Genomic DNA, 25160 nt, shown 5'->3' with positions numbered 1-25160 from the left:
GCTCCGCGGGCGGCATTGGGAGCCTGGAGCCGCCCTCCCGCCCGATCCCCTCCAGGGCACCGCGCTGGCGCCAGCCCCGCGGCAGCTCCCGGGGCGCCGGGGCAGCGCAGGTGCCGGGAGAGGATCCGGAGGCTGGGGAGAGCCTGGCAGGCGCTAGACAATAAGAAGGAAAACACTTCTTGGAGAAAAAGCAAGTTTATATGTTCAGTCGTGTTAGCGAGAGCGGGCCCCCCCGCCGCTCAGGGAGGAGCAGGCCGGGAAGGAGAGCAGCTGTGCTGGCTGGGAAGCGCCGAGCCCTGCAGGCAGAGAGGCGAAAGCCAGATCCCTGCCTTGCCTCCGGGCCGGGGTCAGCCCCCGGCGAGCCCCGGGCGAAGCYGCCCGCTCCTGGGGGCCGCGGCGGCGGCTGCGTGCGTGAAAGCGGGAGCGTGGCCACCCGGGGCTGCCGTGTGCTATCCTAGCGCCGCCGTGCCGCGGGGGACGGACAGGGGAAGCTGGTGGGAAGCAGGGAAACGGGGATGGAAAGCGCTGGACGTGGGCATGAGCCTGAGCCGTGCCGAGGCCCCCGGGGGGACGTGGATGCTCGGCGCTGCTCAAGATCAAGCCCAGACCGGTGTCAAGACTGCTCTCTGACGGCCAAGTGCCTCTTCGCTTGGGCCGGGTCGCACAGCGTCACGCACAGCCCATTTCCCCTTTGGAAACAAGCTGTGCCGGCACCGCGGCCTGCCCTGGCCCTCTCCCCGGAGCATGTCTCAGGGGCTGCCACGCAGCTGCAGCGGCGGAGAGACAGGATCAGGCCCCATCCCTGCGGAGCACCCCGGCAGGCCCCGGACACCACGCTTTAACCCTGGGCAGGGAGCGCGGCCCACGCTGGTCCTGCCGCGACGCTGGGCCATGGGACGAGCACGGGGCACCCCGGCAGCAGGTCCAACAGCAGGTCGCCTTTCGTGACACTGGTGTCCAAGGCACTGCCACGGTCATCGAATCCCCCGGGAGGGGAGAAGGGAGCAGACCCGCCAGCGTGCCTCGAGGCCTTGCCCAGCTTCGCACTTCTGTCTGTCAACAGGGTTTGCTCCGTTCTTCCCTCCCGGAGTAGGACGTATCCCCGGTCTTCTGCTCCCCAGGGACGGCCCCAGGCGTCCTCAGGAACTGGTGGCCAGCGTGGCCCCCTTGACTCTCTCCCGCGTGGATGGCTGCCGAGCCTGGCGCAGGGAACCAGGCTCTCGCGGGCCGGGCAGGTWGCTTGGCAGGAAGCTTTCTTGACACCAGGTCTTTGCTTACGGAGGACACGTGAGTTTCCCAGGTGTACAGCYGTTATCTTGGTTTTAGCACTCTCCAGCTGGGCTGGGTCCCTGTCACTCAAAGCCCCTCTTCAGGTCTGGGGACTAGGAAGCTCTCACGCAGCCTGCGGCAGGAATGGTCTCCAAGGGTGATTTAACAGTGTAAGAAAAACAGTCCTGTGTTCCTAACTTCTCTGTGTGCTAAAACTAAAATATAAAATACACCTTGTCCTAGAAGGCAGGGGATTGGCATCGGCTCTGCAGGGTAGTAAGGAGGCATTGTGTACACTTCCCCCGAGGCACCAGGGCAAAAAGAGATCTCAAAATGTGAATGGTTACGTGTTCAGCCATCCGTCCACAATCCTTCCACGCTGCGGCCTACTCACTGTCACTCTTGTCCACCAGTACCGCGTCAGACTCCTCCGTAATCTCCAGCAGTGTGTGCGTCTCAGGGCTCTCCCCACGCAGCAGATCCGAGTTTTCTCCCTCCTCTCCACCCACCTCCACCAGCTCTGTTGCCTTCACTTCCACCGCGCCCTCTCTTATTTTCTTGACATGAAAAGTGAAGGGCGGCACCTTGTAGACAGCCGTCTTGGACCTGGCATAGATAGTGTGGTCAGGGGTGAAAGACTTCCTCAGCTTGTCCCGAGAGGTTTTCATCTTCTCTCTCCTTTCATTGGTCACAATCTTGGTGCCCAGCTTGTTCATCCTCTTCTCCAGGTTGTGGCGGGTCTTCTCCAAGTTGTGGCGGGTCTTCTCCAGGTTTTCCTTGGTCTTTAGCTTAGTCTTCTCCATCTTCTCCTTTGAGAATGCCTTCTTAAAGTCATCCACTCTCTTCATGCCACTCCTTTTGATGCGCTCTGCCCGTGATTCTTCAATAATCTCTTCAATCTCCACCTCTTCATCTGAGGAGAGCTGGACATGATCCTCCTCTGCATGGTCCTCACCTCCAGGTACCTCCTCACCCTCTCCCTCCTTCTCTTGCTTCTCGCCCTCCGTCAAGGACTTGCTGATGCTCAGTTTCGAAGGGAGCTTCACTTCATCCTGCAAGACACAGAGCGGAGACAGTGAGACAAGCACATCCAGCCTCCCTGCAGAGCAGCTGCACAGTTGGGATTCATGGCTAGTCGAACCCAGGTGACCTCAGGCCTGGGCTTATCCTCTCCTTCTAGGACACCTGATAAATTACTCTAAAGAGGATCTGCTCCGTCCTGCAGCAGCTTAGGGCTCTGCTATATTTAAGCTCGGATATACCAGCTCTGCATTCTCTGGGCTGGTTCCAAACCCATCAGTGACTGCAGCAGTGCAAGAAGCAGCAAGCACTGAAACGGGACTTTTCCCCTTCCTCCCCTGCTTCTGTCATAGCCCGACTCACTCGTCACCTAGTTTCAGAGAACACTGGCTAATTGAAGAGCCATTTCGAACTGTTTCTACAACACGCAGATCTGAGTTCACAGCACACCCAGGTCTCTGAGGGGGCAAAAGGTGCTCCATCACCCCTCACAGCACCGCGACACCGGGGCTCATCCGGTGCGGGGACCCAAGGAGGCAAAGCCRGTCTCCAGGGAGCCACCAGTGTGCTCTGCCTGCAGGCAGGAGCCCAGGGAGGGAGCCTGGAGCTGGGCTCCGGGCAGCACGTTCCCCGGAGAGCCCAGGCCGACAGAGCCGGCGGCCCTGCACCGGCAGGACTGCCCTTGTCCGCGAGAGGCCGTGGAGGAAGAGGGCACTGGCCAAGGCCACTTCCCTCACCCTCCCGTCTGCAGCCTGCCAAGGGTATTACCTCACTTTCACCATTTACACTGGAGYGTTTCCATCCTCCCTTTGTTTGTCAAAAGAGCAAAAGGCTCTTGGCTCCAACAGCTCTGCCGTCCCCTGCCCCGGCCAGGGTGTCTGTCAACATCTCTCGGACAATCAGAGCTTTCCTGCTGCTGTTCTCAGCCCTGTGCAATCAGCCACGGCCCTTTCCTCACAGTTTGTCCCTCTTGCTCCATCTCGTAAGAGGTGATCAAGGCAGCCAGAACCTCTCCGCATGACCAGTCACCAGGGTGAGGCTGGTGGCTGCGTCGAGAGCAGAGAGGGCGCCCAGCACGCGCTCCCTCTCCTGCCTCTGCACCTCCTAAAGCTCCTGTTGTCATTTATGCCTGCACAAAGCGAGTGCCAGGCGGATTTTCCACCTGYGGGAATCAGTACAGGGCGTAAGCAGTAGCACAAATGCGCGGGCAGGGAAGGGCAGAGCTCTGGCACTTGGGTGGGCTGAGGGTGAGCAGGGCCAGCTTGGAAGACGTGTGCCGACACCGCACCACTGTGCACCCATCTGGGCTGCGTCTCTGCATCTGAGAAGCTGTTGCAGAAAATTCCCCTCAGCGCAGGATGCACTGACCACGCAGATCCACCGTCGGCACCAGCTCAGCCCTGGGGTTCTGCAGGAACAGGCACAGCTGGAACCCTGGCAAAAAGTCTCTAGCAAACGCCGCCTCTGGTGCTTCATTCCTGCCCACACCAGCCACAGGGGGCTGGATCTGTGCTCCTGGGACCCAAATCCAAATTCCAATGTCCTCACCTTGCACCTTAGCTCTGTGTTTCTAACCCGCTGCAGTAACCCCTGTGCAGCGGCTGGTGAGCAGAGCTGGGGCCCATCCAAGAGCTTGCAGGGCGCTCATGTCCCAGCCTGTCCTTGGTGGGGATCCTTCCAGCACGAACAGGTATGTGTGTACGTGTGAACATGTCRGCTCAGCAGGTTGGCACACAGGGTCCCAGCCGCACCCAGCCCAAAGCCGAGGCTGGAAGCACAGGATGGAAATGCTGGCAGCTGGCACCGATAGCATTCGCCTTCCCAACACGCCTTGATATGACTGTTATTTTCCTAATGAAAGATGAGTTTCCAGCTCAGGCTGTGCTACAGCTGGACAGCCAGCATGCTGCAGAGGCTCGGGGGTGTGAAATGAAAAGCACCTGACCCTGGACTGCCTCAGTGGGGCACTCGCCTCTCACGCTTGCTGCAGATCCACTAAGGACACCCGATGCTGCCAGACACTGGCCRGGGCCTGGCCGTCCCACGTCGCCCGCTCCTGATCCCATGTGCACCGCTGACCACCTCCTCCCAGGGAGAGGAGCCGGGCAATCCAGCTCTGCGACGCGGTGCCCCTTTGCTCCCGGTGCCTTACCCAGAACCATCCATACCCSCGTTAGCCTGGTCCCCGCGATTAGCAAAGGCCACGTCAGGTTTAATCCAGGAGTGCTCGCTGCGGCACTGCTCCAGAAGGCTGCCCTCCTAGCTAAATCGAAACACCACACCCTTCCCGCTTTCTTCCCACGGGCTGTTTTCCCCTGGTGAGATTTCCCGCTGCCCCCCCAGCTCTCCCACTGCCTGACGCCGGTGTTGGGAGGGTCTGGTGCGGGTACTGGCCCCYGACACATCGCAGCGCTGGGCTGCAGGTGGCAGCACAGTCCGGACCCAAGCGTCCGGCTACACGGTCCAGAGTGGAAACACACTGGCCTGGCCTCGACCTCGGGGTCTGCACTTAGACTTTCCCAAGGCCTGCACGGATCCAGATGTGGGGCCAAGACATCTCTTGGGATGCAGCATGCAGCCCTGTTTTTCCCATTTTGCCACTGGAGAAGTAAGACAGGGAACTTGTCTGAGTTTAGGACTGAACCAGACAGAGACCACAGGTCCTGACAAACGTCAGCTAAGTTTGCAAGTTTACGCTGTGTCTCCTGGGGACAGAAGGTAAATTCATTCAGTTTCTCCACTTTCCTGGGTCAGCCAAGTTTTTGATCCCTGTGGCAGAGGACAAGCATGTGCACAGGAGAGGCACCCAGGCCAGGAGAGGGGCACAGGTCTGGAATGGGATTGGTTTTCAGCCGAGCAGCACATAGCGTGCRTCCCTGCTGCAATGAATCACCTCTATGTTCTCAGGACACGCTGGAAATAGCCCATCACTGTACAAAGCGTCACAGCTGCGGGGCTGCAGCCCACGGCTCAGAAATTTATTACCCRAGTTGTTTTAATCTATGGAGCTGGGAGGGAGAGGCGTGGAATTTCTGAGATGAGCGCGGTCAGAAAGCCAGCAAGCGCCTGAAGGGAGCATGTGAATGGGCTTCGTGTTAGGAGCAGGCACAGCCCCGTCCTTACCCTGGGGCAGCCCCTGGGAACAGGCACCGAGCAGAATCTACTGCGTTCAGATCTAGAGAGAAAGGCGAAAGCAGGAGGCGTGGGCTCGATTCACAGCCCTAGCGGAGACGGGAACTGAGCAGAGCAAGGACTGGGGATTACAGTCCCAACACTGGCACGAGCAGGGCCCACTAAAATCAAGTGACAGACCCCAGAGCAAGCCCAAGCTGAAGTGCTTGAAAAGAGTAATGAACCCCGGCAGTGACTTCCTTCACACGGCTCTGGGGATGYAGCGAATGGAGCTGCCCCAGCCCAGCATCCAGAAGGTGAAATCTGGCCTCAGGCCACACGTCACCCGTGGTCGCCTGCCTGCTCTGCATTAGCCCACGCTTGCACAGCAGCAACTACTGCAGAGCTGCTCTGCTCAGCCACGCTACTCGCTCTCCAGCTCTTCCTTCCCTTATACTGCATGAAAACTGACATAAGTTTAYTGAATATGTGATTCCAGCAACGCTTCACTTGGGTCAAATACAGATGCTTTCACATTTTTCCCCTCAGCATAGGACAGTTCCGTTCCTTGGCAAGCAGAAGTTCTAGAGAGAGGAGGGAATCCGGGGAAAAATCTGTAAACAGTGAAAGACAAGTCAGTTCCACGGAGTGCTTGGCTCCGTAAAGGTTACGACAGTTTGCAGCGTCCGCGGCCAAGAGCTGCCAGACCAAGGGGGTGGTTCTGGGGGGGTTATGCAGAACAGAAAGCTCCCCTGCGCAAAACTCTTCACCCTTTGAGTCTCAGCTACTTTCTGGAGATTAAGGTGAAGCAGCCAACATATGTTTTCTTCATTTGATTAGCCACTTTAGGAGAAAACAATACACAGGCTCTCAAGAGGATCAGGTCAGTTCAGAATAAATTCACAAGCGCTATGAAGGCGGTGGTCATATTCTCCACAACAACACCTGCTGGAGCAATCCCAGGGACTTCCAGAGACCCYGGCCCCACCGAGCCAAGAACATCAGGAACTCCAGCCGTTTCCTTCCCTCTGAGTCAACACAATTAGCCAGAACAAAGGCATTCCCCCATCTCTCCCTGGCATGACTGTCACTGGAAATATGCCATATCCTGCAAACTCAGATACTTATCAGCCCCTTGTTAACTCCAGAACATGTGTGTACAAAAAGAAACACCAGCTCAAAACCTCCATATCTGCCACATAAACAACCACCTTTCCTCTTGCTGTAGCACCAGATCCATCCTCTAACYGGAGTTTCTGATTTAGCTGAATGGATCGCACTAGCAACACACCCATCTGACATTTGCAGCAGGCTGCAACTGCTTTCCTTGCTACCGTGAAGATGCAGCCAGCAGCAGCTCACGGGGTAAATGACGGCTGGAACCACACATTAGGGTGCAGGTACAGCTCTGTAATGCAAGCCACTGAATTCGGAGAACAGCAATTGCCTGCGTGTTTCATCCTAACTCCTATAAACTCTACTCATTTAGAAACCAAATCTCCTGTGTCCCTCACATCACACCTGCAGGCAGCTGGTCCATCCCTCAGCCCAGGGGCACTAGCAGACTCCAGACTCTGCTCACACCTCTTTTAGGAGGCATCTTCATTGCTTGAATACAGAAGCAAAGGAGGAGTAGAGCTATTTCCATAAGTAAGGAGGCCTACAATCCCCTGCTGAAATTAGCTTGTTTCCTAGAGTTTTTCTCCAGCTGTGCTTGGGAATGGTTTATAAATTTCATCTGGCCCCTTTCCAGCAGGGTCTGATAATCCAGTCAGGGTGGCGAGAGGGTAACTTGCCCATGTAAGGGCCTGCAGAGCAGCTCAGGGCCTCCAGAGAGTACATCTCTCTTTACTGTGCCTGGTATCATTTTTACATTTTTTTTTTCTGTCTCTTGTTCAGTCTGATTCCTTATCAYAGTAGTGGATATAACCAGCTGGAGAACAGCCGGTGGATTTTCAGCACTGTATGCTTTGGGTCGCTTTTCTGATCCAAACTCCATCTCCATCTAGGGAGCATTCCTACTGATTTAGTGGACTCTGGCTTATGCGCAGGACAGCTGGTGCAAGAACAACCAACAGCTCTGGCACTTAATGGGGACTAGTTAATTGTTGCTGAGCATCCCTAGCGCGTAGCGCCCTAGCCGCTTGCTGCACCCAGGCGCTGCCCAAACGCCAGCAAAGGTCTCCTCCGCCTACCCAGGAGATGCTTGCCCTGCAAGGGGTGAAGGGGAGCTGTGCAGCTGGGCAGGCATGTTTGGGCAGAGCAGTGATGCTGCAGGTCCCTCTCCACAGAAATGCAACTGCAAACGCAGCCCTGTTTGCTGCCGTAAGGACAACGGGACCCTGCTGGAACAATCACGAATGATCCCRGGTCTACGGGTGGCTGTTACACAAATCCCTGCTCAGGGCAGGGCACTATTATTTGTGCACTTTATTTCACTCATGACTCATTCAGATGAGCCACATTTTTAACATCAGGCATTCCAAGCAACCTATTTTTACTAGGAAAATACTGACCCTTGTAGTGGGTGAGTTCAAAATCCTGGGTCTTGGCATTCCTGCATTTTGGGGCGTTCAACTGCTGGCTCCCAATCTGCAGAGAGAAACCATTTCTATTCTCCGAGACAGCTTGAATCCAGCTGGGACAAAGACAGAGGGCAAGCAAGATTTCTGAGATTTTTATCCCCACAGAAAAAAAAAAAAAATCTTCCTGCTATGTGCACAAAGCACAAATACACCCAGGAGAAGGACACGGGGGTGTTTGTGTGTGTGAGGACTGAGCGATCAGCTCATTCCAATCTGATGGGCTTCACAGAAGGGTTCAGCTTTGATTTAAGTTTGAATGCTCTATTTTTCTTTTGCACATTTACAATGTGTCACCCCCCCCAACCATTTCACAGTCTGCGACACGTACACCATATTGTCCCTCCCAGCACAGACATCCCTGGGGAAGCGGTTTACTTTGGGAAGTTCCTTCCCTGCTCACAGAGCTGATGGGACTATCAGCCCGTCAGCCTGGAAATCGCATGGAATCCAGGAGGGGCTCACGGCATCCGCACCGAGCTTCAAACGCAGCTTGCTGCCAAACTGCCAGGAGTGTTGGACCGCTCTGTATTCATTCTATTTCAAACAATTCCGAGCTATTAGATTTGTTGGACAGACCAGCCTCTGCTTTGCTCCATTAAGTGGGCTTTTTATCTGACTTTGCTTTCAAGCCCGAGTTCCCTTCCAGTGAGTCACCCAGTCAGCCCCTTTATGGTCATGTACATACTGCCTGGTTGCTACAACACATGTAAACACTTCCCTTGTCATATAAAAGGCCAATGAGACACAAAGCTGAGCTGCATTCCCAGCCTAGCAGAACTGCAAAAGTATTGCAGAATCACGGACAAATCTGGGGAACATTCCCAAAATTCTAAGAGGGCTCATGGACTGTTGTTGAATAGCGGATCTTATTATCAGTGTGTGAAAAAGCAGAGTCCCAAAACTCTCAGCCAGTCTGATCTCCAGTTTGAAGGTTTAATGGAGTATTTTTCACACGTGCATGCTAATCACATCCGCAATTCATTTTGTTCGGTTATTTTTACACACTTGCAACAACACAAACCACCTGCCCGGAGGAGCAAGTTGAGTTTCTTGACATGCAACCGTAACATGCAGAGCATTACCAGCTCATATCCCCTTGTTCTCCTACGAGCCCAAAGGGCTGATGCTGAACTCGCACTGCTGCTGGTCATCTTGAGCTTGCTGCGACCCAGCACCTCGCGCAGCCTGCCAGCCCTTCCTCTGCCTACCCGGGGCAGGTCAGACGAGCTGTGGCCCGGGGGAGGCTGAGGGAGGAATCGAAGGCATCTGGGCAGAAGACCACATTCCAATCAAACCATGCCCTGCCAGAGAAGTAACAGCTCCGCACTCCCATTGCCGCAACAACCGCACAATGACTGCTTCCCTCTGCCAGTCCTTAGAGGATGCTTTTCTGGGCTGACCTTCCACCAATGTCAAGGGAAGGAGGATTCAGCTATTTCACAGAGTAACAGCAACATACCTGATAAGCACCCGCAGCCTAACAGAGCTCAAGGATTTAAAGATGTCCAGCACAGAAAAGAGGAAGGTTGTGCTTTTTTTCTTTAGCTTCTTGTTGGAAATGACTTCTTTTTCTCAGATTAGAATCCCTTTCAGACTCCCTTACTATATCAAAAAGCGTAGCTGTTATGTTTTTGATCTCGCCACTGTCCTTGCACACTGGCAGCTTCCCCTGCACCCAGATTCCTGGGTTCAGCTCACCTTCGCCTGGCTCCTTGGGAGGTTCTTTCTACCAGGACAAAGTGGCCATAAAACACTGCCGTTCTGACTCGATATTTCATTCATCAGTGTAAGTGAACACTCAAAGTGCAGGCAATTGGAATTTAAGATATTTTCTCCAGCAGCCACCCAATAAAAAAAGGGTAACGGGGCACCACGCTGTTACCAGCGGCTCTCATGGCCTGAGATAAGCATTAGATAAACAGCAGTCAAAGTCACTACCATCTCCAGTTTGTGGGCAGAAATGTAACTCCTAATGAACAGAGCCAGTGTGTGGCCTGTTACCGAATAGAAACGGATGCTGCTTTGTCGGCATGAGATAGGTTTAGTTTGACATCATGCGGTTTATGCTGTCTGCCTTTCTTTTATGTATTTAAAGTAACAACTTCAAACCATTTCACAAACACTTATAAACTAGACCTTACAACAAGTTTGAGGAGGTAGGTATTATCAGGTCTGTATTCCAGAGGGAGAAACTGAGGCTCAGAAAGCAGGTAGGATTTGCCCAGTCACAAAATGACTCTTTAGCAGAGCCATCTGCTGCTGGTGGCTAGCCCTTTGCGCAAGCCACACAATTCCTCTCTCCCTGATCGAAGAGGCAACATAAGACAAGTCCCTTGATGCCCAAGGGAAGACTACAGCTCCTCACCGTACATTAAAACTACAGCAGCAGCATGCAGCAAACGGCAAGCAGATTAGTCAATAAGCAGAGGCGTTATGCCAACTAAAAGTATCAGCTTTGCAGATCTAAAGGCTTGTAGCAGCCACAAATAGGTGGTGAAGGCAAAGGCTGTGGAATCAGCAGCTTTCAGAGTTTCAGAAGAAGAGGGTCAAAACAGTCTTCAGGGGCTGCTCCTTCTGAGGCCCTAAGACTGCTGCCCCCTTTCGCGTCTTCGCTGGTTTGGGCCCCGGCACTTTCTGCGGCGCTGGCTCAGAGGGCACTCTCTGGCGAAGGCTCAAAGGGCACATTCRGGATCTTCTCAGGCTAAGATGAGGAAAACTGAATTTCAATGGCCAACGGAAAGGAATCACAATGGAAGAACTTCGCTGTTCCCCACTGGCCAATCTCATCAGGAATACTGCCAACAAATACAGTCCAGATTAGCATAAGAACAGGCAGACAGGAAAAGCATATTGGTATGATTTAGTAAAGGCATACACTAGATAGCTTAATTTGACAGAAAAGACAGTCAGCAAAGATTTATGAGAAGGAGAGTATCTTCCTCTAATCCACTGCAGGTCCTAGGAGATACAGAATCCTTTCAATAATATCAGGCATATTTATGTTGAGTGCTCTCATAGGGACAGATTCTGCTCTCTTTCCACACTGCTGTTCACTGAGTTATTTAATTTCAGCTGTTTTCAAGATATTTCCAATTTGTTGTGGTTCAGCTGACAGCAGAGTTTGCTTATATGTAGACGATTATGAAAAGATAGTGATAAAAAAAATTGTCTATTAATTCAAATACATGAGCTGGAGAGATCAGGAAAGCCGAGTCTGATCCCCAAACTCCATCCATTCGGTTTTGTCAGGATACTGACAATACCCAGCGGCTTATGAACGTCTATACCCAATGACACAGCAAACACACTCACTGCAAAATCAAAACCTCTTTTGCTAAGCATGTCCTGAGGACAGGGGGTGGCTACTCAGCAGCCTGCTTATAAAATTGACCTCATTACTGCAATAGGCATAGCCTCAATTCTTACATTTCAAAAAATTTGACAGATTTTATCTCCAATAGTGTCACAAAGAGGAGATCCAGGAGAAGAGAACCTTCGACTCCTAGCATAGAAGACTACTGAATCCTGTAGTGAGAGGTCACTGGTAGGATATTGCTGAGACAGAGGGAAAGCTCTCAAAGACTCGAGAGGAAAAAGCAAAAGAGGCTGGGAGCAGGTAAATGTTAAAGGGATAAACTAGTTCATTTGCAGGTAGTATTGCCCTGACCAGCAGAAGTTCTTCTACCCTCTGTAACTCTGCATATTGCACAATCTTCTTGGCACTTTTTTCCATCAAACTATCTAGTTTCTCTGTGTCCTGGAAGTTATGTCCTAAAAGGCTGTATCTTCTTCATTAGCTGGTGAGAATGAGGAGCGCGATGCAGATGCTGGAGCTAGTTCAAATTTGATGGTGAAAGGCAATGGAGGAACAGAGCAGGGAGTCTGTACAAAGGAGGAGGCTGTGTTTGGAAAAGTGCTTTTGCCTAGCTGTGAGTCAGAAGAAAGGCAGGTCTGTAGGAAACAGACAAGTAAATAGATTGCAGAGTAAAAAGACTTTTTTTTTTCTTTTGACAGGAAAAAAAAGTTTCAATCCTGTTATCAGTCTGTTTGTACAACTGGCTTTACTCTCAGAACTGCTCCTCCCAGATAAACCTGTCACATCTGATTAATAACTCCACGGCTATTTCTGAACAGCAAACCAATAAAGATGGAGTTTGCATTTACAGATAGATCAGCACTGATATTAAATGACATTTGCATCCTCACAAAAAAGGTGCAGACTAAACATCCTGAGACTTTTTATTCTAAATATTTGATTTTCCTTCACTGACATTGTACATCTTTGTCTCTGGTCTTTGTCTCATCTTGCAGCTGGGCAGTGGACCTGCAATTCTTCAGGTACTTCGTAATTTGTAGAAAAACTTGCAGAACCAAGAGGACATTATCCCAAACAAGATAAAAGAGGACTAAGCATGTTGCCTAAAAGTTTATGAGGCAGTATCATGCTTTATGTTGGTCACATGCACATGCACATGCTAGTACATCAGAGAGTGGAACTTACAGAGTTCTCTACTCATCATTTATATATGGACAGCACATCACATTTCAGGGCAGTGCAGCAAGGAGCAGCTTCAGCGAGGATGAAGGAATGGCCCTCATTTTCACAAAGTCTGTTGCCTAGGTCTAGCAGTAAGCTCTTTGGAAAAATGCCTCTGTTCGACTGAGTTTGGGTGCTCACCGAAATGGAGTGACAGTGCTGTGAGTCACCCACGACAAGCTCAGTGCCTGTTTTGTGAGTAATGCTGAAGGGCTCAGAGGGAAGCATGCCAACTGCAGAGGATTCACATTTATACAAAACCATGTGAAGCAAGTAAAATGGAAGATATGTAGATAATATACAGGAATACCACTTCTCCCACAACGCTCACATCCCTTCCGGGGCTCTGCAAGGCCTATTACACTAAGTAGGTTTTACCATCTATGGCTCAAATTCCCATGCAGGGTAATACTGGAGCCAGTAACGGGACTGCGTCTTTCCTGAGAGAGGTCTGGTCTGAGCACAGACTGGGTTCTTGAACTCTGTAGTTTCTAATCCTGGATCTGCCAGCTGGGTTATATGCAGCCTTGGGAGAGTTCTTCCCTCTTTATGTCCATGATGCGTTAGTGTATCTTTGCTAAGGGCTCTTATCTATCTTAAAGGAAAAAAAACCAGCCATAATCTCATTGGAAACTACAGCACTCCAGCCACGGAGGACAGTGAGCAGTGGGGGCAAATCCCGCACTTTATTATGCTCCTAGGTGCAGTGGCCCCACTRGCATCACACAGACATGATGGAAGACAGATGCTTAGATTCACTACTGAAAGGCACAAGAGATACCTAAGAGACAATTATGTGATTAGAAGGAATATGAGCCTTTAGTTTTATTTTCACGAGCCATTAAACATCCAATCTAACCTTATCCCAAGTGGCTGAGCAGCCTTTGTTGCCCCTGGCTCTTTGCTCAGAGATAATTTATTGCTGCACAGCTCAGTACAGAACTATAATGGTGAAAGGACTTCAGCAAAACAGTCTTGGCACTAACTGCTTATAAATAATACCTGAGCAATAAAATATTAATACAATTGATTTCAAGCTGCGACAAAGAAATCCATGCTCCAGAACTGTCTTTGGGTAGAAAGACTGATAATCTGCACTAAGAAAAATCCTGGAAGGTAGAGCTATTAACAATCTGAAATTTTTAGAGGCACAACCTCCTGTGAATTATCTTGAGCCTCCTCTAAACCAGTGATGTTCGGAGAACAGGAAGGATTCTTTGCACATCAGGATATCAACACGGTGCCCTTCACAATGGATAGAGAACATGCAGCTGAATTCAGAGCCGCAGCCCAAAGCAATGAGTCAAACAATACTTATCTTCTTCCCACGGGGTGACATTTTTTCACCTCTAATTTTCCTATTTCTATGACTAAAAGCAGGAGAACAGAAGTGGAGATAAAATAGCTTCCTGAGCTGAGACCCTCATATTCCAGCAACAAAGAAAAAAGATCAGAGATGAACAATACTAACTTTTAATGGATATCAATTTGTATGATTCATTTTTTTAACAAAGGCTTCATGATTAATTCTCTATGACATTACTTTTAAGAACAGAATAAAATAAAGTACTGCGAGGAGTACTCTGTCCCCATCAACCATGTCAGAGTTGTCACTGGATGAGGCATTTCTTGCGATTTGGCAGGTTGCTGATATACAAACCCACCAGCTAAATGCTCACGTAGTAATTCTCTACTAAATCTAAGATAAGAAATATTTGTGGCTACAAAGGGAGCTGCTTTTGAGTGGATTCACAGCAAAATGAAACTAGTCTTTACTAGAAAGTCTTATTAGATAACAAATACAGAAAACACTGGCTGGTGCAATGAAAATCCCTGCAGTGATCCGCTGGAAGGAATGGATGCTATATACAGCGTTGCTCCYGACACAGACAGGGACCCCAAGTGCATGTACAGAACAGTCCTACGCATAAAACTAACTGGTCTTACAGGAAAAGCACAAAGCAGGTGTCTAGTGCCCCTGCCGATCCCCAGTACTATAATTCCAACTTTATATCAAATTTCTATTTATTCTTTAATGYTTGCAGTTGAGCAAACTCTATTGAATTCAAGCGTTTGTAATCCACACAGGCTGTTTTTTGTGACTGCGGATCAAGTTGACTCCCATGAACTTTCTGCTCTTATTAAACTCATAAGGTTTTTCTTTGAGAATGAGTAACTTAAACAAAATCATAGCTCAGGGGCAGCTGACATACCGTTTATGAACTGGAGAACAGGCTGCAGCTCAGGAGAGGGTGGGTGCGGCCGCCGCGGTACATGGGACTCATTTTGTACTCCCTCTCCATGCTCCCTACCCCATTTTAGTCATTACGCTCTTTCCCTTTGCTCACGTACTTTTCCACACTCTCCTTAGAGGAGCACAGACCTAATAATGACGGAGTTCAGGTCTGGCTTCCAAATCTGCCGTGTTAACCTGTGGGTTCAAAATTCCTTCCTTCGCCCCATGACCGACAATCTTGTTGCTCTCGTCCGTATAAGGCCCACTCAAGGCACAAAAGCCAAGCTGTGCTATTTATATTTCCTCATACAGCCCTACCTACCCCAGACGTTGTACAGCCACGATCCATTTTCTACCCTGTTGTAGAGGCCCCCCRGCCCTTCCCAGAGAAACTCCACTTCGTGCAGGGCTCTGCGTGGCTGCGAGATCCCCCTGAAGAGCACAGAAGTCCCACYGGAGTTTTTAGATTGTTTCTGCCCCCACAAAATTAAAGACGCTGCCCATAAACAACTGGAGCAGATGTCTCCTGGAATTCTCCTAAAACTTTGAAAACAGACTCCAGCGCGTCTGCCCGAAGGTGATGTGACCAGAATGCCGCAGGCAAAACCTGGGCAGTCCCCTGCGTCCGACAGCGCGGGGACAGCCCAGCCCTGGCACTGCCGCCCCCAGGCTCCTCAAAAAGATGAGGCTGCACATCATGAGCCAGACCTTCCTTAGAGCTCAGCTCCCACATCAGCCCCAAAATAAATGACCGTAGTTTTTAGAAACTCAGCACCTAACTTGTGCGGTGTGCGCTGCATGCATTTAGAAGTCTGGCTGTAAGAAAATTGGGCCTTTGACATTTGTAAGAATAAGTTTAATTGTCAAAAAATATTTGGAGGAAAAATTCCATGCTTACATAACTACTGACACATATAGTTCTTTCAAATGAATGCGGCACTGTCTTGTTTTAGAGCAGAAGCTATTTACATTAGATATCCATTATTTCATCATGAGCTATAGTACCCAGCCCCAGCTTTCTTATATCCTAAAAATGAGGAGGTTTGGGGTGAAGTCACTTTATTTTGATTTTATTAGCAAATACACTAACCAAATTTGACACTTCAGTGTCCTAAATTCTCCAAAAGACAGGAGTCCAGGATAGACGGCACAAAGCGACTCCTGCAGAGCTCTGTTCATATGTGCTGCTACTAAGTRCACGTAGTCATTTGACATCTAACTCTTTAGGAAGGAAAGTCCCYCTTACGATAAGAATACTGAGCTTCTATATACCGAGCAGCTTGTCAAAAGTCTGTCATCTTTTCTTTTGGTAGACTCATTTTCAAAACTCAAAGATGTGGTAATTTGGAGGGGATTTGCTTTTTTTTAATGCTATTCTCAAAGATCGATCTGATCTCCTTCAAAGTTGAGTCAATATGAAAACGCTTACCTCTATCGAAATCAGACCAGCCCCAAACAAAATCTGATAAGAGTGTATTTGAGAGAGTGAGCAAGTGAGAAAGCAAGTGTATGTACATATGTGACTGCAAGTAATGGTCTGCAGACACTTCGCTCAGTGCCTTGACCTTAGCAGGACCCACTGGAAGTATTTTTCAGTACTGCATTTTTCCCCAAAATTTTGAAACTAGAGAGACAGATGTGCTTTAGGCTCATCTCAACAGGTCAAGCTTTCCCTGAATAAAAATTGATTTTCTTTTTCTCCTAATCTAACAGATAGCAGAACTCTTGCATGTACTTTGATCTCTTCTCACAAGGTGCCGAAAGATGTTATTTGCACTCCTGAAATAGTTGCTTTCATAATTGCTGGAGATTCAACACTGAGAGAACAATCAAATATCTAAGWTGAGTTTACCCCTTCTTCTCCAAAAGAAAAGACGAATAAATCTTTGCAATTTTACCGATAGCATCAGAAAATGTAATCGTGCAGGAAATTTAATTGCATTTTTTCAAAGGCAGCTTTTTCTGAGTTAGAAACTAACGATAATATTGCTCACCATTACAGAATTAACTGAATTATCAAGAGAGTATCCAATGTAACCTTTGACAGGTGGTGTAACATGGGAAGTGGAATACTGAATTAGATAAGTGTTGTTTTGTAATTTTTTTTAGGATAGACACAGGGAAAAAATAATTTCCAGATTTAAACTCCCCAGGATGGAGCCCATCATGAAGTTTTTGTTTTATAGACTCTTAATATATTGCAAATATTTCATCATTATTAATACTTAAACACAGAAAGATATTAGTAAATGTGTAATCCCACGGGAATCAACAAGGCTTCTTGCAACAAATAGTGTTGTTCAATATCAGTAAAGTGGCAGAATATRATCTTTGATCTGATAAATGCCTTTAAAATGTACACACAAAAAAATCCCTTCTTTCTGTACAGAGCTTTATTATTTAAAAACATTAGCATTATCTGTTTTGCAAAATCCCAGACAAAATATCACTSTCTTCATTGATGTACCTAGAATTACTGACTGTAATAAAATATTCATATGAATAAATCAAGACACAGTATTGTAACCTGATGTTTCTGCAAATAAGCAGTGCAGTTCACACAGTCTGGGTTGGTAATTTCTGAAGAATGACATCTCCATAATTACAGTAAGAAACAAACTCTAAAAATCCTGTCTCTCTCAGGAAAAAAAGAAAGCAGAATAGAAACTCCCCCAAACAAAAGCAAAACTCCCCAAATCCTCCAAATATTTAACCTTCTTCAGAATAAAAAGTTTCCACAAATAAGAGAGATTCCTGTACACAACCCGCTATTTTTCCTTACACAAAACCTTACTATCCAGGTTTCTGTACAATGAAAATTAAGCAATGACATTTTTATGGAGTGCAAACTATAGAATAATGCAACTATTAAATAACCACCGATTTTCTATRTAGGAAATGATAATTATTGTTTTGGGAATGGTAAAAAAGTCGCACCAGAAACCAGCAGGAGAAGCTTTGAGAGAGACCATGGGTTGATACCCTTTAGAAACATTCTCTGTTACCCAAAAATCTATGTTTCCATTGTATGTAGGGGAAAGTGGTTACACTATTGCAGGGGACTGCAAAAATATACCAAGTTCTTCCAGGGGATTCCCTCTGGTCCCTGCGTAGCAATCGTAATTCTCACTGTACGGGTCTGTCTTTGGCACAGTAATGCGGCACAAAAGTAGTATAGGCAAAGGTATTTGTTATTCAGACATATTAATAATATTATTGCCTATTTCTTTCTAGCATTCAAACATCAAAAGCTCAGTCATGGATTTTGCTTTTCAATTCACCAAATTAAGAGATAAACAAGAGTTTCTCTGCCAAAAAAAAGCTTAATTTGTGTCAGCAGCGTCCGTCACAAATCTGCACGCTTGCTCCCATGTCTCCTGYCTCCCCAGAGCAAGATCAGTCATTTACCCTCAGTGTCAAGGTTTACTTAGACTTCCTGTATAAGTGTGAGCATTTTCACGAGTGTGCAAAAGGCTCCATTTCACATGAAACAAGCCTGGAGAATTTCTCACTTGTGCTCTCTAGCCTCACATGCAAATCACACTATATTCCATGCCAGGAAATTGTTCTGAATTACCAATCATTTGTTGTGGGTTTTTTTGCCCAATAACTTTGATACACAAAGTCCTTGCCATAGTCCGTTCTCAATTGATTCACTCAGCAGTTGTTCTGTCCTCACTGCAATCGTCTATTGCAATAGCTTTGCCATTGGTTTCCTTTAGAAGCAGGATTGTTTTCTTAAGAAAAATGCTACTCAATATTCATGAGCAATAATAAACCAAAATGAAYACTTCCCAAAATGACAATCTGCCAATATTTAGGATGCTTCGAAAGGATCTAGAAGCTTGCCAATTTCCTACCTATTTTCATAACCCACAAGGAATGTTCTGTTTAAACAATTCCSTTTGCTCTTCTTGTTTTGCAATGTTTGTTGCTTCTGTAGTGCACRTAGAGGTCTATGTTATTTTTCCATGGATAGATCTATGCTTCCTCAAAAGCCTGATATAAAAAGCTTCCAGTAAATATATATATAAAACTGGTTAGATTGCCTGCATGATGTCAATATGCTTGAGTATTTCAGCCTTTCAGGCATGATAAAACTACAAATGCTTAACCTCTGAATCAGAGAGTTATACAGGCCCTGATACTCGCTAGATTCCTGAGCCTATTATGATCAGCTCTCCTTTCAAACTAGTAGGAAGTGCTTTCATTTTTTTTGTTTTTCTTCCCTTTTTTATTGTGATCAGCACTAGATGTTTCTCTATTTGCCCCTGACACTGTCTATTATTAACACAGAGACTTCAAACTGAATCATTAACTATTTCACTCACTTTTCCCCTGTGASCCAGTATGAGTTTGCTCTGATAAGGAAGGCTAACTCCAGACAGGAAAAGAGACAGAAACATGATAGTCCTCTTTCTTTTCTTGTTTTATATTAAAGGAAAATCCAATGCTTAGTACTAGTGCAGGGGTTGAATATCAAGCAAACCAAAGCAGTTAATTGAAATCAAAAAACTGGAAGCTTCAAGACTTGCAGGTTACAGACAAAAGAACTCGGCAAYATGTGCAAGCAAAATAGCAAAGGCAGACCCAAATACTAACAAGCTCAAAAAACTGTTCTGTATTTTCTCCAATGTTTCTATCTGTCCTAGTCAGTGAGAACAACCCTGAGGCTGGGGTTACTGTCTCTTGTTGTTGTAAGGTGCATGCCACAAATCTGAAATAGTATCACTCTCTGTGTAGTGATACACGTTGCCTCTCAAATAGAAAAGACTTCAAAAGACCAATTACAATACTCCCTTCCAGAACCCAGAACATTCTTGTTCTTTTTTTAGTTAAGCAGCAATTCAAATATTTTGATACTTCTGGTCTTTTGCAGTGAGTGCGTAGGGCCGTTCTCACAATCCTCATTAAAAGTCCAGCAACTGTATCAAACCTGCTGTCTTAGAATATATAGACAATGTTAAACATGAACAAGAGCACCATYTCAGACCCACCTCAATTTGGAACACTRGACAGGACTAGGGGAGTTTGGGAGAGCAGTGYACCCTGCATTGCGATGCAACCCTTAGCAATGGAAACAAAACATAAAGAAGATGTGCGATAACTCTTTACCTGGTAGATCATGACTTTGAAGTTCTTGCGCTTCAAGAGCTCCGCTTCATTGGCCTCTAGCTTCTTTATCTGCCCGGCTTGCTTCTCCAGGTTCTGTCGAACGGTTTTCACGTTGACACTCACCTTGCGCACTTTTTCCAGCATCTTATTCACGGTGTTACTGGTGGTGGTGTGTGCCTTTGTGAGTTTGGTCAATTCTCCTTGGATGCTGGTCACTGCGCTATCCATCTCTTGCTGTCTCTCCTCCAACTGTGTTTGAGTCAGTTGGATCTGATCCACTGCTCCAATGATCTTGTCCAGAAGGGTCAGGACCATCACACCATTGATCTGGTCTGATTTGATGGGTTCCTCCGGCACTTGCTCTTCTGAGGTCTCAGAGGCAGTTGGTGGTTCAATAATTTGCAAAGTGGTATCCTCCATGATTGCTTGGGAGTCCTGGCTAGCAGAGCCTGGAGAAGCTGTCACTGCAGGGAGGAGAGAGAGGAGGAAAAACTAAACCCGAGCCTCGGCTAAACTCTGCTGGGAGACACGCCAGAAATGGAGAGCACAGTGTGTGGATGTCTGTGCTGAAATTCAAATGGCACGGCTCTGCAAGGCTGTCCAGTGAAACTGCCCTGCAAAATTTTCCAGGCTTGCAGGTCATTGGCTGACTCCACCTCAGCTATATAAAAGGAGCCCGCTGCCAAATGCCTGATGTCCCACCCTTTCTGAAATGATTAAAATAGTTGGAGGGGAGGCGATGGCTTTGCATGCAAACACAGGCACAGCTCAGTGAGGAATGCAAAGCTCTGAAACTCCAACCACCTCTTTTTACCATAAGTCTAAAAGGCATTTAAGCAAAACTCCAAGGAATCTGTCTGAAAGGAAAAAACAAAAACCTTGTGTAGATGGCTCGGGAAACTGCTGAAAAGAAAGAAACCCCATCTGGGCACAGCTGTATACATTAAAGGAAGGCTGGTTTAAAATAACTGCACACAGTGCAGAGGTTCAGCTGGAAATTTCAGATCTTTTTCCAATAGTTAGCACTTTTTTCAGCACTATGAGAGCCTGATTTTCAATATCTTAAAGAAAGGCTACAATCTGGATTGAATAGTTAAGACATTTAATTTCTGAATCATAAAAATGCATGCTCCCATGTGCGTGAATATGTATTTGCAATCATATATGTTCATATACACAATAGATGTGCACATTATGTATGCAGTGTGCATCACAACTCTGTGCATTTAATACAGAAAGAATAAATATAATTCACTCACGAACTGAAGCAGCTGGACAGTCCCACCTAGAAGCAGCTATCTCAACTCTGCAATCCTCTACTCACCTACAAATCTAGCCACTAGTCTTTTAAATGTAGGACCTACTTCAGTATATGCCATGCAAAGATGTACTTGTAAGCAATGGTATGGACACAAAGCAATTTACAGAGTCTTGTACAGTATTGGCAGAAATTTACGGCTTGTGGAACCGTCATCAGCTTATTGCCTTAAAAGACACTTGGGAGGTGCTACCAAAGACCATCTCCAACAACCCAGTTGGACCAAGCACAAGAATGTGAAGAAGCAAAATTCAGATYTTCAGAGTAACTTCAGGGTGAGACCCTTTCACTATTACTGGTGTTGACTCAGCCAAAGAAATCAAACTCCCAAGGATACAGCTGCACTGTGAAGTCTCCTGCCTTGGGCAGCAGAAAACCTTTCCAGGTTCAGCTGAAGAGCTGCGGACAGAGTGGGAAAGTTGCAGTTTCCCTCTCGCCCTGTAGCCTTGACAACAAGCAATTCACATTCAGTACATCCTGCCTCAGATCAGGGTCATGCCTTGCCCTTGCAATTTGCCACAGATTGGCAAATAAAATGAATGTCATACAATATTTGGGTTGTTCAGACTCACAGGCTACCTCAAGACAGTCTTGGAAGAAATGCTGAATTCCCAGCACACGAGCTGGGAAACCCACTACGCACAAACATATGTATAGGATCATTGTCTAATGATGAATGCTTACTACAATCAGCACTTTCAGCGCCCCTCTGTTCTCTGCCACGTGACAGCTTGCTTGTTAATGCTGTTGTGTCCACACTACAGCATTGAYTTAGATTTGGTTTCACTGTGCATCAATAAATACGTATAGTGGGGGCTGCACAGCACCATTATGTCATATATTAAAAATAGTTTGCTTTTCTAACATTGTTTTTTCCTGGAGGGAGCTTTTTCCTGAGGATTTATTTCCAGTGTTTGGTGCTGATGAGTCAGTTCCATGTAAAAAACTTCATTCCTGCCAGATAGCACTGAGGCTCTGCAGTTGTTTTTCACCAGGGATATCTACTTCAGAGTGGACTTCCAGAGATATCTGTTGTGAAGTTTAACATACAGTACAGGAAGCAAGCAGAACAGTGCTCTCTTTCTAGTTCTGCTATTAATTCCCTGTGTGATTTCAATGCTGTCTCTGTGTCTTAGTTTCCCCATTTGGGAATAACAACAACAATGTCAACTAGCAAGCTGAATATATAAGACAGAAAGAGATAAAATGACAGAACAGGAACTTATTTTTGGTCTTGATATTTAGTAGAAGCGACGAAGTGCCATGCTCTATGCTTGATGTGCACGTAGCAATCACACCCCAAGCTAAAATGTGATGAGTAATTTTCTATGTTAGGACTAATTTCATTTCAGCCATTTYCTCCCGTGGAGACATACCAGGAAGGGCCAATAGGTGGCAAACTGTAGCCTTCCCTTTGGAGCCTGAACACTGATTTGAACACATAGGACAAGTCAAAGCTGTCTCAGTCTCTTCAAGGCAGAATGATTTCTGGCTGCTCTTGTTGTTGCATGATAGATATAGTTTGGTCTTTGGATTTTTTATGCTTAGACTGTGCCTTAGATATTACTGTTTATTCCAATATCCCATCTATTTTATAGCATCACTATCAAATGCTTTATAGGGACATGGAAGACACACTGCAATCAGAGATTAGCATATTTCAGCTTCAAAGAAAAACTCCATCAGATGTATGTGGGACAACAAAGGAAAACAATATGCAGCATCTGCTTCCACTTCAGTACATGGAAGTTCCTGTGACTGATGAAAACTTTGCTCAACTCACTAATTTCATAAATAGCAAAATACAGCTGCTTAGGGCCTGTTTGAAATGAGCAACGACCTTAGCATGCAGCGGACAGATTTTCTATTTAAAAAAATCACAGATTGCAATTGACACAATTTGTCCTTAAGTAAAGAGGAAATGGATTGGACAGAGAAAAAGAAATAAAATTACTCTGTCTCCCAGAGACCTGGGGACAAATACATTGGGAAAAAAAATGTGCAATATGTGTGCAATGTTCTCCACTATTAGATGCATCCCACAGACAAGGAGAATTCAGTTTTATGGACCACTAACAACGTAATGCATTTCACAGGCATCAAATTCATTTTCTGACAAACAGATGTTATTCAACCTTCCAAATTTGCTCACTCTTTCATAATCAGTTTCAGGGATTATGTCAAATATCTGAATAAAAACAAAAAGAGAGTATTAACAGTTGYACCACTACTGCCATTTCCCTAAACGCAGCTCTTGCCTCACTAACACATGCTGACTTTGCTACAGCAGGGTGTAGTTCGCTACGACTGCAGCCTATCATGCTGACCAATGCGATGTCTTTGTTTCCTGGCACTGCTCTATCTGACTGTACACATCTGCTTGTGGTCTTTCGTCTCACAATGTAAGCTCTTAGAAACAGAGCTCACATTGGCTCTTTTTTTTTATATATATATTTGAGCAGCACCCACGCATTCACYAGTGCTCTTCTGCCAAAGCACAACAAATAAACACATAACAACAATAATTAGTATCCTCTGCTCAACAGGAGACAAATGACTGTCCAATTCCCTGAGAGGCATCACACCTTTTTGCTGTGCACAACTAGGGGCTTTCAAAATGAAGACAACTGTGTGAAAAAGGATCTGTGGTTAAATCATATTTTCCCTATTGCAAAAATTCCTCTTTCAACAATAATAAAGATCAAACACTCAAAGACACTGCCAATAAGTAGAAAATGTACTTACAAGTTGTGTGTAATTTAACTTAAATCTATTTCATTTAAGATTTTTGGCTTCCCTCCCATAAAATTATGTTTCCACTAACAGACTGAAGTGCAGAAAACCCCTGGTCTGCAGAGAGGTTTCTTGTATTTCATTAGATTTCCAAGTGCTACACTCTGAAGTTGGCCTGCAGGTTGCTGGAGAGATTTGCCTGTCCACTAAAAYGTGCTTCTACAACATGGGGATTTCACTCAGAAGACCTATTTTTCTGCTCTTTACGTATTACCATCATTCCGCTGACTTCAACGAGATAACTTTGAGTTTAAGCCAGCTTAATGGAGAAAGCAATGAGACTCCAGAGCAGGAGGCTCGCGCATGCGGCTGCACTGCAGTGCCAGCTACAGGGCAGGGGGCTTCTGCCTCACCCGGACACCAGAGCGCRAAAACAGGGTGGAAAGTGGAAAGGAAGGACCCAGGCGCACAGGCACGGGGTGAAAGGCCCCCACGCCGGGGAAGGCGTCCCAGCCCCGGCTCGCCCCGTGGGGCCCTGCTTGCTCACGGCAGACGCGAGCGCTGGAGGCCGCAGGGCCGCCGCCGCCCCTTCCCCCAGGCCTTCCCCGCCGAGGGGCCGCCCGCCGCCGGGGCGCGGGCTTGTACCTGCCTCCGGGCCTCGCCGCGGGCGGGCCGAGGCCTCGCAGGCCCCACCGCACCCTCACACCTCCGCCGCGCCGCCCACCCTGCACGGCGCCGCGTGACGCCCGTGGCGTCAGGGCGACGTCACTTCCGGCCCGGGCGTCGCCGAGGCCTGCCGTCGCTAGGCGACGTGACCGCGTGAGCCCGCCCCCGCGAGCGCGGTGACGTCAGGGACGGGTGCCGCCGCGGATCAGCTGGCAGCGGCAGCGCCGGGTCGGGGCTTTGCGGGGTCTGCGGCAGGTAACATGGCGGCGCCGGGGCGGGGGCCGCGCGAGGGCGGCGGCACCGGGGCGCGGCCCGGCGCGGCGGGGAGGCCCCACCGGCTCCGGTTCTTACCGCTGTTCCCCGCAGAGGCCGCGGCGGGGACGTTGCCGCCATGGGGGAGCTCTTCCGCAGCGAGGAGATGACCCTGGCCCAGCTCTTCCTGCAGTCCGAGGCCGCCTATTGCTGTGTCAGCGAGCTGGGCGAGCTGGGGAAGGTCCAGTTCCGCGACGTGAGTAGCTGCCGCCGTAAAAATATGCCCAAATCGCCCAGAACGGTGGCTGCCGCCTCCGT

At 47.8% G+C, this 25160-nt stretch overlaps 2 protein-coding genes across 6 annotated transcripts in view; one reads left to right on the top strand and one right to left on the bottom strand.

Moving 5' to 3' along the window:
* Nucleotides 1-164: 164 nt before the first annotated feature.
* CAVIN1 (caveolae associated protein 1) lies at nt 165-25017 on the bottom strand. 2 transcript variants are annotated; one of them, XM_026071222.1, is made up of 3 exons: nt 24942-25017; nt 19874-20337; nt 165-2321 (listed from the first exon to the last, which is right to left on the bottom strand). In XM_026071222.1, exons 2-3 carry the CDS (start codon nt 20291-20293, stop codon nt 1656-1658), a joined length of 1086 nt encoding a protein of 361 aa, XP_025927007.1. In that variant the 5' UTR covers nt 20294-20337; nt 24942-25017; the 3' UTR covers nt 165-1655. The 2 variants fall into 2 exon arrangements, with proteins under 2 accessions (XP_025927007.1, XP_025927006.1); XM_026071221.1 differs by lacking the exon at nt 24942-25017 and adding an exon at nt 24570-24643.
* ATP6V0A1 (ATPase H+ transporting V0 subunit a1) overlaps nt 24743-25160 on the top strand; it is a 33678-nt gene continuing 33260 nt past the window's right edge. For all 4 annotated transcript variants that reach the window (XM_026071213.1, XM_026071212.1, XM_026071215.1 and 1 more), the window contains exons 1-2: nt 24743-24845; nt 24957-25098. In XM_026071213.1, coding sequence (XP_025926998.1) covers nt 24982-25098 — 117 coding nt within the window. In that variant the 5' untranslated portion in view covers nt 24743-24845; nt 24957-24981. The remainder of the gene's footprint in view (nt 24846-24956; nt 25099-25160) is intronic.

This window comes from Apteryx rowi, unplaced genomic scaffold (assembly GCF_003343035.1).
Source record: "Apteryx rowi isolate R43461 unplaced genomic scaffold, aptRow1 scaffold_323, whole genome shotgun sequence".
Lineage (NCBI taxonomy): Eukaryota > Metazoa > Chordata > Aves > Apterygiformes > Apterygidae > Apteryx > Apteryx rowi.
The sequence above is the reverse complement of the archived record's forward strand: the minus strand, read 5'-3'. Positions and strand labels throughout refer to the sequence as shown.